The following is a 13,950-nucleotide window of genomic DNA, read 5'->3' as shown; positions in this document are numbered from 1 at the left end:
CTAGATGGACCAAGAGTCTGACTCAGTATATGGCAGCGTCCTATGTAAAACAAGCAGGAAGAAAAATCTTGCAACACAAGGAGCATAATGTACTGCTGAGAATCTCATGAGAGAAGACAAATAGCACAACAAAACTTTTGATGCTCTAAAGTTGCTCCCAAATATTCAGACGAAGGATGCAATTCAATGCAGTTACATAGGAGTAAGCCCCACTGAGCTCATGGGGACTTAACATCTGAGTAAAAACCCACAGGAAGAGCCACACAAAGCTCCATCAAAAAGCAAAAACACAAGAGGTACTAAGAATGTTCTTTAATATTAAGAAATCAGAGAAAATAAATGTTAAACAAACTATGAGATGGCAATGGGAGGAGAATTTGTAATCAGAACATGTAAACTTCAAGAACTGCCTCTTTTTTCCTCTTTAGAAATATTTATGTTCAATTCCTTTCACCTCATTCTTATCTCATTCAGAAGATATCTTCCTGTGCAGCAGACTCATAAGTTCACACACCGTCTCTTCCACCCTGATCTCCAAGTCCAGTACAACACAGTGGGTCACTTCACAAAACACGCCGGAAGCGGAATCGCCAGTTTTTGGTGCAAGCCACAAGTCCAGTCCTGGCATTTCGTCTGAACCTGCCAAACAGGATTGCCAGTGCCAAGTTCCCTCTGCACCCAAAATTCGCCATCCAACTTAAAATGTAGGTTAAAGATGTTGGGTGGTGCGGGGGACCCAAACTGGGTTTGGACGACACTCCAGAACTTGCGGCTTGTGTTGGGAGTGTGCTTGCCGGGAACTGGAGGTTCTACTTTCAGCATGTTGTGTGACCCCACACAACAAGAGAAACGGGGAGAGGCCACACAACACAAAAAAAACTTCACACCCAAGTGCAAACTGAAGCTGACATTAATCACTCACATTTTTGTTAGTGTTCAGTACTACTGTGATCAGATTCCACATCACTGGTTGATATCACAATACCTGATACTGAGAAATAATTTTTTAAAAACCCTAATAACTGAGCAACTCCTTAAGGAATTGTCAATGATTACACTAGTTATATAGTGCTGTGAAGGCTCTGTTGGCTTTATCTCAAGGGATCTGATCACTGACTTAGGACTAGAAAGTTGATCTTAAAACAGGTTAACATAAGCTGATGAAGAGTTGCCAGAAACACTTTGCAGAAAAACTACAGCTTGAAGCATCACAGATAGACTAGTTTCCTGTGGGAGGAATGTTTTCATGAAGATACTGCAAAGCCAAGTCAGTCCATTTCATTTCTTGTTCTTTTACGGATTCAGTTGTACCACCATTGTCTTGTTCTGGTTCAGGAAGCTCATTCTGACAACAGAAAATATTATTATTATTATTATTTTTACATTTATATCCCGCTCTTCCTCCAAGGAGCCCAGAGCGGTGCACAACATACTTGAATGTCTCTTTCAGAACAACCCTGTGAAGTAGGTTAGGCTGAGAGAGAAGTGACTGGCCCAGAATCACCCAGCTAGCATCATGGCTGAATGGGGATTTGAACTCGTGTCTCCTCGGTCCTAGTCCAGCACTCTAATTCTTTGCATTGTAAGTAGAAGATAAAGAAATCTATAGTGTATTCAGTTTATAAAATACCACAGCTAAAATCTACCATTCCAGATATGGCTATATTTTCCAGAAGAATTTGTTCTCAAGTTTAAGCGGCCTTCTGTCTTTGACTCAGTCCTAAGATAACTTACTTTAAGTCCACATGCTTAGAATCCAGCTGTATTAGTTTACTCATTTCAACAGTGCACATGTGAGGAAATTAAAATCAAGAAATTAAGGCTACAATCCTAAAACGACTTAATAAGGAGTAAGTCCCACTGGATTCAGTGGAATTTACTTCTGAGTAAATGCTAATACTTGCACTGTAAGACTGCACTCCTATGCATGCAAACTTGAAGTAAGCCTCACTTAAACACAGTGGAATGCACTGAGAGAGAGGGGGGAAGCGTAAGACGAGGCTGTACCAATATGTCTACAAGTTCAGGGAGACTTTCCTTCTGGTTAGTAGGTTTATGATTACAGCCTAAAGATGAAGAAACAACAGACATGTTGTTGCATCATATACTACTCATGAGGCTCATACTTATGACAACCAGCCGCATGTACAACATGGGCACACCAATCCATGTGTACAGATACAGTGACACAAATATGGCTCTTGATAATGTCGCTACAGCTCTTCTTACATGTGGCAATCCTGACCTCCTTCATTATGAATATTTAGTACAATATATTTTGTACTAGATACAAAATCTCTTTATATTTAGATAAAGAAGTCTAGATACAACATACAAAATATATACAAATACACACAAAATCTAGATACAATATATTTACCTATGCTTGATATGATATTCCCTAGTAAATATCTGCAGTAGCATTATGAGGCAAATATGGTTGGGAATTACATATTTTCTTCCTAATGTGTAATGTTGCCTGTAGTCACAGGCTGTTTCATTCATTTGAAACACGATTTGTAGGGTTTTTGTTTTGTTTTACTGGCTATGTTCCAAACATACAAACACAGATTTTTTGTGTGCTGCTTTGCTGTGACAGCAAGCCCAATCCTCGGGCTTTTTTGCTGTCCTTTCCATCATTTGATACCAACAGCGGTGATTATTACTATGCCAGTATTCAGTTTCAGAGACAACTATATTTTTTGGTCAGATTACAGCAGACAGTAAGAAAAGGTTACAAGCAATAGCTCTCCCTGTTTTATTTCTTAATAAACGAAATAATCTTTTATCGTTTTGCCACTGTCAAAGATCACCTAATTGGGAATAATTTAAGCAGGGGTGGGGACAGGAGCCAACCAAGCTGGGCACTGGCCAGGGGCCCAGGACCATCAGAAGGTCCATGGTCCAGCCCTGAGGCCCTGCCCAGTGACTAGTTCAGTTGAAAAACTGGGCAGCACTAGCCAGAACTCTTTGCAGTAGTTCCACTGGCCACTACCACCTCCCCGGTCACCCAAACAACAGCGACTGGGAAGGGGGCATGCGGGGGGGGGGGAAGAAAGGGTCCTTTGTTTTCTCTGCTGCCTCCTACTCTGGAGTGGTCTCTCTGGAGACTTCCCAGCATGCCCCGTTCCCTGCCTTGGGGCTTCCCACTTGCCCTTTAGCAAAGTCTTCAGTGTGAGAGCCATTTCCCACCACACTCACCCCCATGCAGTGCTCTTCTCTTCCCAGCACCAAGAGCACCCCTTTAAGAGAAACAGAGCCCTATCAAGTCCCAGTGCCATTGTGGAAGGTGCACACAGAGCACTGGGAAGTGTAATCCTTCCCTGCACGCCATGCATGACCAGGAGAGAAGGTCTTGGGAGAGGAGAGCTGGTCTTGTGGTAGCAAGCATGACTTGTCCCCTCAGCTAAGCAGGGTCCTCCCTGGTTGCATATGAATGGGAGACTAGAACTACGAGCACTGTAAGATATTCCCCTCAGGGGATGGAGCTGCTCTGGGAAGAGCAGAAGGTTTCAAGCTCCCTCCCTGGCTTCTCCAAGATAGGGCAGAGAGAGATTCCTGCCTGCAACCTTGGAGAAGCCACTGCCAGTCTGTGAAGACAATAATGAGCTAGACAGACCAACAGTCTGACTCAGTATATGAAAGCTTCCTATGTTCCATGTCCCACCAGTGCTGGGCAAATTGCAGCACTGTGCTGTGGAAGTGGTTGGTTCTGTGAAGTGTCAGGGAGGCTGTGGGGAGTATTCAGGTTCAGCTGAAACTTCTCACAGTCCTAATAAAGAGTCAGGGTACCGGGTCTCATGATCAGTGAGACCCGGTTTCTTCAAGTACGCGGGCAGGGAGCCCTGGGAGGCCGGATCGGCTGCCCACATGATTGCCGGCTCCGTGATGGAGCCGGCGGGGGCTGGGAGGAGCGGGGGCCAATTGGCCCCTGCAAGCTCTAGCATGCCCTGCGTGAGCGCACAGGGCATTCTGGCAAGACCCCCGGAGCCGGGAGGCGGCTTTTCACCTCCTCTCCAGGGATCTCCTCGTGAGTAGGCACAGTGCGAAGCAGCGCCGTGGCTACTCACAATATACAAAACCAGGTTTGCAGAGCACTCGCTCCGCAAACCTGGTTTTGGGGCAGGGGTTCTTGAGCGTGTTACCTGCTCTAGAACCACTGGGCTCACAGCCGAGCCCGGTGGTTCTTACAATCTACAAAAATCGGGCTAGGCTCTCCTAGCCCGATTTTTGTAGATTGTGAGAATAGTCCCACAGAGTCACTCATTGGATCGATGGGGGCTGCCACTGGCCCCCAGGCCTTGCAATGAAGAAGATGGCCCTAGATTAAAGAAAAACAAACACCAAGCCCTCCACTTTGTCCCACATGAGTCATCCAGATGATTATGCACTTGTATTGCTGCTAAATTCCGACTGCTCTTTTTGTATTTATTGGTTAGTTTTATTGGATTTTTATACTGTTAAGCTCTTGAATGAATTTTTATTTGATTATAATGTAAATTGCATCCTTTATTATGAGTATTATTATTAGTAGTAATACATTATTATGTAAATTCAGGCTTTACAAGCCTGACTAATCTGATATATGGTCTAAAATAAATAAAAACTAGATTACTGATACAAGGAGCCCAATTAAGGACTATATTTGAAATATTCACTCACCAGTGGTATTGCCACATCTTCATATGGTAATTTATCTTCCCTCCACGCATCATCAATCAAATCCAAGATTCTCCCATCTCTCTGCACCTCACTGTCCATCTTTCTACAGTTGAGAGAGAACTAGATCTGCAATACAGAGAAAGCACTTGTGTTTATATATTCCTTCTGGTCTCACACCCTATTCCTAAAAATACCTCCTTAAAGGTTAATCCCACAGAGTTCAGTGGACTAAGTAAGGGGTTTCGGATTACAGCCTCTGAGCTCCAGTACTTATTACAACAGTTTTTGCAGGTAGAATTTAGTTTTCAAACTTGTTATTCTTTGCTGTTTTTCAGTCAGTACTTCTGGAGAGTCACAAGCAACCACAAGTGAGCATTTAGAAACCATAGGAACGTTAAGAAAGAATGAAATAAAAATGGTGCCCACCAGTAAATAAATACATTACTTACATATATTAAAAACCAGTTTAATTATAGCTTCAGTTTAAGAAGTAAGGGATGTGAGAGCCTTGTTGGATCAGAACGAGTATCTATTTAGACCAGCATCCTGCTTCTTACAGCAGTCAGTCAGATACTTCTTGTAAACCTGCATAAAGGAAGTGAAGTTAATAGAAGCTCTCCTCACGATCAGTGATGAGAGCTGCCAGGGTTAACTGCAGGGAAGGAGGGTTTTCCTTACCTTCCTGGTAGGCAATCTGAGGGGGTTCTATACGTGGGCAGATTAGCAGTGCAGACGAGTGGCAGCTCTCCTGCTGTCGCCCGTGCCTCACCTGGCAGCTCTGGAGGTCGGGCAAAGGGAAGCGCTGCTGCGTGGTGCCGCCCCTCCCCCCACAGAGCCCCAGTAATGCACAGTAAATTGCTGGGGTACGCCTCCTCCCCGAGTGTGTTCCGCAAGCAGCTGTGGCAGACACATGATCAGAAAAACAGCGTTAGCTTCTGAAAAACAGAGCCATTTTTCAGAAGCGGCTCTGTTTTTCAGCTTAGCCAGTGCTGGATTCCCAGCCTGCCCGGGGACGTGTCTCTCTGCTTTTTAAAGCAGGGAGAGCTGCTCTCGGCTGTGCTGCGAACGTGGCGCTGGCCAGAATTTGCTCACAAATGGGGTGCGTGACCCTGTTTGCGAGCAAAACCACATCCCCTGCATCTGACGTCAGATGCAAGGAGCATGGCTGGGGCACGAAGCACAGCCCCTGAGCGCAGCAGCCCAGGTTGTTTGAACCCCTTTGCACAATGGTGGCTCCACCTCTGGTCTGTCCGAGCAGCTATTTTTATTGTGGGAAACTGAATTATTATTATTATTATTATTATTATTATTATTATTATTAATTCGATTTCTATACCGCCCTTCCAAAAATGGCTCAGGGCGGTTTACACAGAGAAATAACAAACAAATAAGATGGAACCGTGTCCCCAAAGGGCTCATAATCTAAAAAGAAACATAAGACAGACACCAGCAACAGTCACTGGAGGTACTGTGCTGGGGGTGGATAGGGCCAGTTACTCTCCCCCTGCTAAATAAAGAGAATCACCACATTAAAAGGTGCCTCTTTGCCAAGTTAGCAGGGGTCTAACAATATTATAATATTATGAAATTACAATATTATGAAATATTATGAATATTATATTATGAATTACAATATTATGAAAGATAATTCTAGAAACCTCAGTCATGTTGCTTCATGGCTATTTCTGAACTAAAAAGTCCCAAATTTCTTCACATGGAAAGTTCTTCAATCCATTAATCATTTCAGCTGTCTTTACTACATCTTTTCCAGCTTTATGATAAACTCTTTAAGATGAAGCAACTAGAAGAGTAACCAGTATTTGGAATGCAGCCAAACCATAGATTTATATAAAGGCATTATGAAACTGTCAATATTCTTTTTAACCCCTGATTAATAATCCTTAGCATGACATCTGTCATTTCTCACAGTTCTCACACAGGGCTGATGTTTTCATTAAAAGTTATCCACCATATTCCCAGTATCTTTTTCTTGCTACTAGTTCACATCCCATCAGTGTGTGGTTAGGATTTTCTCTCTCTAAATGTGCATTACTTACCTTGAACCTCATTTGTTAATTTACTGCTCATTCACCCAATTTAGGAAGACCTTTTAATAGGTTTTGTCTACTCCCCATCTTGAATAATTGGCATCTGAAAATGTGGCTATTGCTTTGCACTTTTCACTCCTGATTCCAGCTCATTTAAGAGTACTGGTCTCAATACAGATCCTTACTGCTTACTTCTCTCCATACCAGCAATTCTCCATCTAGCTTCCTGTTCTTTAACTAGCTACCAATCTATAATAGGAATCTTAAAAAATTACACAACTACTAAGCTTACTCAGGATTATCTGCTGAGAAACTGTTTGGAAAACATAAGACGAGCCCTGCAGGATCAGACTAAAGGTCCAGCATTCTGTTTCTCACAGGGGATGGTTAGATGCCTCTGGGAAGCCCACAAGCAGAAGATGAAGGAATCCACTTCTCCTGCTGTTGCGCCCCAGCAACTGATATTCAGAGGCAGGTAACATATAATCATAATGACTAGTAACTGCTGATAGATTTGTCTTCCATGAATTTGACTAATTCTCCATTAAAGCAATCTAAGCTAATTTTGTTTTTACACATAAGACATCTGGTTCATCATGAGATTCTACACTACAGTCTTCATTCCAAACCAATTATCTTCTTTGATATAGTATTTTGTACCATATCAAACCATATTTCTCTTTTTTGAAGCTTTCTAGATCAACAAGGCTTTGCTAGCTATTACAAAGGTTTCTTAGTTGGCACAAAAACGTAAGAAAAGTCATGCTGGATCAGACCCATCTAGTCCAGTATTCGTCTTCTCAGAGAAGCCAAGCAAGTGCCTCCAGGCAACCTACAAGCAGGACATGCAGAAAAGTAGCCCTCTCCTGCCTTTGTACCCCAGCAACTGGTATTCGCAGGCATTTTGCCTCTGAACCTGGAGAAAACACATAGTCTTCATCACTAACAGGCAGTGATAGATCTATTCTCCTAAATGTGTCTATGACCCCTTTTAAAGCCATCTAAGAAAGTGGCCATCACAGCATCTTGTGGCAGCAAATTCCACAAGCCAACTACACACTGTATGAAGAAGTAAACTCTTCCATCTGTCCTGACCTAATAATCCAGCTCAGGGGTTCCTAACGTGTTGTACTCTAGATGCTGCTGAACTACAACTCCCATCATCTCCACCTACAATTTATTTTGGCTGGAGATGATGGGAATTGTAGTTCGACAGCTGGTGTACGAGATTGGGAACCCCTGTCTGGATGATGCTCCTCTCGCAATACTGGAATCCGAGGTCCTACAAAACCCATAGGCAGGAAAATCAGGGCAGACGGAAGAACGTACACAGTTCGCAACAATGATCTGGAATTTACTGCCACCGAACGTTTTAAGTATATTATATGTACACACCGCTCGCTAGTAATTCAAGGGAACATTTTTGCGCTGCCTCACAGTCCCCTTTACAGGGCTGACCAACGGACGCGAACTACGTCCGCACTACTCTTATTACGCCCGCCACATCTCGCCGCGCATGCGCATTAAGGAACAGCCTGTCCGCCCATCCACCCCCATTTGCCTTCAGGAGAAGAGCAGCGGTTTAAGGACAGCCGCTGATACCGTTATCCCTCCTCTGGATCTTCAACCGCCAGTTCTAAGCTATTCCCACTGCTTTCCTCTTCTCCCTTCCGCTCGTCTTCTCACCTCCTAAATCCCGCTTCCCGCTAATGGAAACGGGGACGGGACGTGACGTCACAGGTAGCTGTTCTAGTGGACGTAAACCATAGAGATGACGGGACGCGCTGCGACGCTTCCCAAAACAGCTGCAGCTCAGGCAACCCGGCACGAACTTTCAAGTCACGGAAAGGTAACGGTTTAAGCTTGGACGGAGCGTGGCAGAGGCGCGTGCGCGACAGCCGAGTGTGCCTGAGACCACTAGAGCAGCGCGCGCGGCGCTCCCGCGTGCGGCGTCAGTCTGCGTCTTTATTTGCTGGCAGGTTCGCGGGGCGCGCGCCTCTTTTCCTTCTTTTCCTTCTCCTCTCGTGCGCCAGTTTCCTTGGCGGTGAATGACTGAGCTGCCGCATCCCGCGTTTGTCATGTTACTTAAACTCAGCGACAACAAGTGAATGTGTGAAGCGTTTTGTGCCTCCTCCTCGCTCTCTGAGAGCTTACTGTGGCGAGGGGAGGACTGCTTCGCTCTGGCCCCCGTCAGGACGAGGCAAGTTAGCACGGGGCTGCAAACCACCATTGCGGGGTTCTTTATTTAACTGCTAAAAGGTGGCCCGGGACGGGGCGGCGAGGGACTGAAGACGGACAAAAGGAAGTACTTCTTCACACAGCACGTCATTAAACAATGGAATTCTCACTGCCACAAATTAATGTAGAGAGGATCACTATCTTAGACGGCTTTAAAAAGGAATTGGACATTTCATGGAGATCTAGACTGTCAGTGGCTACTAGTTTTGATGGCTATATGTTACATAGCCTGCTGGATCAGGCCCAAGGCTCATCGTCTAGCATCCTGTTTCACACAGTGGCCCACCAGATGCTTCTGGGGAGCCCACAGGTAAGAGCTGAGAGCATAACCTCTCTCCTGATCAGGGGCATAACTATTATTAGGCAAGGGGAGGTGGCTGCCTGGGGGCCCCCACGCCTCGAGGGGCGCCCCAGAGGCAAGTCACATGTAAAGTGTGTGTGTGTATCAGCGAGGGGCCTATTTTAAAATTTTGTCTCTGGGTCCACTCCAGCCTTGTTATGCCTCTGCTCCTGATGTTGTTCCTCTGCAACTGGTATTTAAAGGCATTTTACCTCTGAGACTGCAGGTGGCCTATAGCCCTCAGACTAGTTGCAATTGATAAACCCCGCTTAAAGACATCCAATTTGGTGACTGTCACCATATTTTGTGCTAGAGAATTCTAGAGGTTAATTATGTATTGTGTGAAAAAGTACTTTCTTTTGTCAATCCTAAACTTCTCTTGGCATTCAGTTTCATCGGATGACCCCTGGTTCTAGTGTTATGCAAGAGGGAGACATATTTTCAACTTTCTCCACACCATGCATGATTTTATAGACCTCCATCATGTCTCCCTCAGTTGTCCCTTCTCACTAGAAATCCCCAGGTGTTGTAGCCCTGATCATCTTGGTTGTCCTCTTCTGCACCTTTTCCAGTTCTACAATGCCCTTCTTCAGGTATGGTGACCAGAACTGCATGCAGTACTCCAAATATGGCCGCACAATAGTTTTGTATAAGGACATTATAATATTAGCAGTTTCATTTCCATTTCCCTGCCTAATTATTCCAAGCATGACCTTTTTCACAGCTGCCACACATTGTTGACACATTCAATGAGTTTTCCACCACGACTCCAAGATCCCGCTCCTGGTCACTCACTAACCGCTGAGATCCCATCAACATATATGCGAAGTTGGGGTTCTTTGTCCCAATATGCATCACTTTATACTTGCCAACTTTGACCACATTTGCCATTTTGTTTCCCACTACCCAAAAGGTGAGATCCTTTTTGCTGCTCCTCACAATCTCTTTTGGATTTCACTACCCTAAATAGATTTGTATCATCTGCAAATCTGGCCACCTTACTGCTTACTTGAACTTCTAGATCATTTATAAATAAATTTAAAAGCAGTGGTCCCAGTCAGTGTTCTCTCTAATTTTTTTCTTCTGTGTGCAAAATGAGTTTTGTTCTGGGCATCAGTATCAAGGCAGTGTATGCACACATGCATTCAGAGTGGGACCTTCCTGATTCAGCCTGAGCGGGATCTAAAATTAACTGAGTGCACATCAAAAAACATGTGAGCGCGTGCACACCTTAGAGGGAACACTGGTCCCAGTACAGATCCCTGGGGAATCCCACCAGTGTTCTCTCTGTTGGGGTTGTTAATTTTATCCCCAGCAAGTAAACAGCAGAGCACAAAGGAAGAGAGCACACACTCCAGTTACAGAGTAGGTCGCAGAGGATGGTTGCGTTGTTGCAGCTATTTAGAGAAAACACATGGAGATTCTTGTAGAACTAAATGCTAAGTATTTATTGGTTACGTACACTTGGATAGGAAGGTCCTAATCTAAAGGACTACATAATGAATAGGTAAGGAGAGAGATGTTTCCATCTACTCTAAAGAAAGGAAGGATTGTGACTCATCACAGGAAGTGTGCTGAAGAGTCAGATTAAGTATCATAGAGTAGAGACAGATAGGGAGACCCTTACTCACTGTCTCTACTTGCAGTGCCCCTAGTGGTCATTAGGATAGTTGATGCAAAAGGTTGATGTACTGGAACTCCATATCCAACACTCTGTAATTTTTTTCCATCTGTGTGCAGAATGAGTTTTGTTCTGGGTGGCAGTATCAAGGCAGTGTGTGTGCACATACATTCAGAGTGGGACCTTCCTGATTCACCCTGAGCGGGATCTAAAATTAACTGAGTGGACATCCAAAAATGTGTGAGTGCACGCATACGCCTTAGAGGGAACACTGGACCCCACTTCCTACTTCCCTCCACTTTGAAAATTCTCCATTTATACCTACCTTCTGTTTCCTGTCCTTTAACCAGTTACCAATCCACACATGAGCCTGTCCCCCTATCCCGTGACTGCTTTTTCACAGCAGGCTCAGGGCCAGTATGCCTCTGAATGCCAGTTGTAGGTAGCAAAAAAGCAGGGGAGTAGATATGCCTTCATCTCTTGCTTAAGGTCTTCCCAGAGGCATGCGGTTGACCACTGTAGGAATAAGGATGCTGGACTAGACCTTTGATGGGATCCAGCTTGTTCCCTTTGATGCTGCCAACTCTTCAGCCTGCTGCCCCTTGCCTTTAAGAACAACATGATGATGGGCAGGAGTTAGCTAGTGGGCATTATTTATCTTTTCTGGAAAACTTCTCTCTCTCATTCTTGCCTGGTAAGCGGCTGTTGAAAGCACACTTGCAAAGGGGAGGGCAGTTTCAAAACCTCTCATTCACAGTGAAGAACAGCCCAGCTGAGATTATAGGGAAGTTTGAGCCGCCCAGTTTACTTAGAAGTCCTACTTCATTCAGGGGGTCTTATTACTAAGTAAATATGCTTCTGGTTGCAGCCTCACACCTCATTTCCTTTAATAACTCTTTGTTTTACTTCTCTGTTGTTCCTTTTTCAACAGATGGTGTTGTGATAGACTTTACAAAAATGGTTAACCAAACCCAGAAGTGATATATAGACTTGTGTTCTACATGCAGGGTTGCCAATAGGGATGTGTGAATCGATTTGGGTACAAATAGATTTGTACCCAAATCTAGATAATTTGGGTGATTGGGAGACAGAATAAATTGCCCCTATGGTCCATTGACTAGATTTGGGTCCAAATCGAATTGCACCAGATTCTATTTGAATTGATTCAAGATTCAGATTCCCCCTATTGATTTCCCCAGATTGTCAGCTTTCATTTTTAAAAAAAGATAAGCTGTAGCCCTTGTAGAAGTGGACTGAATCCCTATGAGGATTCATTACACACCTTCATTTCTTCTATTCATTTTGACTGTCTTTGGACAGTGCCAACTGTCAACTGCCATGTGCCAGGCACACTCCCCCTCCCACCTGCAAGACAGTGGTGTACTACTCAGTTTATGTTCTAGGATTTTTTTCAAGTGTTTAGACTCTTTGGTGTCTAATAACCTTTCCTCATAATAAATCCCTATGAGGATTCATTACACACCAAAGAGTCTAAACACCTCAGACATTCCTGACATATAAACTGAGTGCCCAGTGGCTTGCGGGTTGGGGGGTAGTTGGCACATGGAGTGCCACTAATCCCCATCCCCCACCCACAAAGCAGTGAGGTCAAAATGAACAGAAGAAATGAAGGTGAGTAACGAAGACACCAAAGAATCTAAACATTTCAATATTCCTAAAAAATAAACTGAGTACCCCGGTGTGTGTGTGTGTATGTGTATGTATGTGAGGGGGGTGTATGTGTGTGTAGTTGGCACATGGCAGTTGACAGTTGGCACTGTCCAATGACAGTAAAAATGAACAGAAGAAATGAAGGTGTGCAATGAATCTTCATAGGGATTCATTATGAGGAAAAGTTATTACACACCAAAGAATCCAAACACTTGAAAAATAGTGACTGCACATTTTGCACCATAACTCCACTTCTACAAGAGCTAGGGCTTAGCTTTAAAAAAAAAATAAAGCTGGGAATCCATGTTAGGGTTAGGATATGGCGACTTCAAATCCCCATTATTTCCTATGGTGGAAAAATACAAAATCGGTAAAAACTAAAAGAAATCCTTAAAAATTAACCAAGTGCCTCACTGTTTTGAAATTTGGGTGCTAGGTGGCACCCATGGGGACCTACCAACCACTCAAATGTGGTGCCCCCTAGGACCTTTATAAGTGGTCCGAATCGATCCAGATCCGAATTGAATCGAATCAAATCCAAATTGAATCTGGGGTGATTTGGGGGGACAGATTTGGACACAAAGCAAATCTGGTGATTTGATTCAGGCACGAATCAAATCGAAAAAAATCAATTCAAGCACACCCCTAGTTGCCAGTCATCAGGAATTGGCATTACTCACCTAGTCACTATTGAAAGCAATCCTGATGATTTTAATGGATTGGTATTGTGGAAAATGTTGGGGAAAGTGTGTGTGAAATCTCCAGGAATAGTTTCAGTCAGAGTTGGCAGCCCTATTATTTGCATAAATAATTTTTTTCTTTTAAAAAACAACAACAAAACCCTCAACCCTAACTATACAAATGTTCCTGTTGTCCTAAATAGATTGTGATCTGATTTGACAACATGTTGTTTGACCTACAGGTGAAACTCGGAAAATTAGAATATTGTGCAAAAGTCCATTAATTTCAGTAATGCAAATTAAAAGGTGAAACTGATATATGAGACAGACACATTACATGCAAAGCGAAATAAGTCAAGCCTTAATTTGTTATAATTGTCATGATCATGGCGTACAGCTCATGAAAACCCCAAATCCACAATCTCAGAAAATTAGAATATTACATGGAACCAAGAAGACAAGGATTGAAGAATAGAACAATATTGGACCTCTGAAAAGTATAAGCATGCATATGTATTCAGTACTTGGTTTGGGCCCCTTTTGCAGCAATTACTGCCTCAATGCGGCGTGGCATGGATGCTATCAGCCTGTGGCAGTGATGAGGTATTATGGAAGACCAGGATGCTTCATTAGCGGCCTTCAGCAATTCTGCATTGTTTGGTCTCATGTCTCTCATCCTTCTCTTGGCAA

The 13,950-nt window shown here is 43.8% G+C and overlaps 2 protein-coding genes across 13 annotated transcripts in view; one reads left to right on the top strand and one right to left on the bottom strand.

The window, feature by feature from the left end:
• Window positions 1-297: 297 nt before the first annotated feature.
• Window positions 298-8,535, bottom strand: ANAPC13 (anaphase promoting complex subunit 13). Of its 5 annotated transcripts, none has more exons than XM_053309108.1 (3): window positions 8,397-8,535; window positions 4,663-4,788; window positions 298-1,345 (listed from the first exon to the last, which is right to left on the bottom strand). In XM_053309108.1, the coding sequence occupies exons 2-3, from the start codon at window positions 4,759-4,761 to the stop codon at window positions 1,220-1,222; spliced, it is 225 nt and encodes a 74-aa protein (XP_053165083.1). In that variant the 5' UTR covers window positions 4,762-4,788; window positions 8,397-8,535; the 3' UTR covers window positions 298-1,219. The 5 variants fall into 5 exon arrangements, with proteins under 5 accessions (XP_053165083.1, XP_053165082.1, XP_053165085.1 ...); XM_053309107.1 differs by having other exon boundaries at window positions 8,313-8,448; XM_053309110.1 differs by having other exon boundaries at window positions 8,272-8,411.
• The window catches only part of CEP63 (centrosomal protein 63), a 62,116-nt gene continuing 56,591 nt past the window's right edge, over window positions 8,426-13,950 (top strand). For 2 of the 8 annotated variants that reach the window (XM_053309097.1, XM_053309103.1), the window contains exon 1: window positions 8,426-8,559. Coding sequence is in view for 3 of the 8 variants with exons in the window: in XM_053309106.1 (XP_053165081.1) it covers window positions 9,158-9,258 (101 nt within the window). In the remaining 5 variants the exon portion in view is untranslated. Of the gene's footprint in view, window positions 8,560-8,708; window positions 8,911-8,945; window positions 9,259-13,950 lie in introns of those variants that run through there. The other 6 variants (XM_053309105.1, XM_053309099.1, XM_053309106.1 and 3 more) reach the window with 6 other exon arrangements.

This window comes from Hemicordylus capensis, chromosome 3, assembly GCF_027244095.1.
Source record: "Hemicordylus capensis ecotype Gifberg chromosome 3, rHemCap1.1.pri, whole genome shotgun sequence".
Taxonomy (NCBI): domain Eukaryota; kingdom Metazoa; phylum Chordata; class Lepidosauria; order Squamata; family Cordylidae; genus Hemicordylus; species Hemicordylus capensis.
The sequence above is the reverse complement of the archived record's forward strand: the minus strand, read 5'-3'. Positions and strand labels throughout refer to the sequence as shown.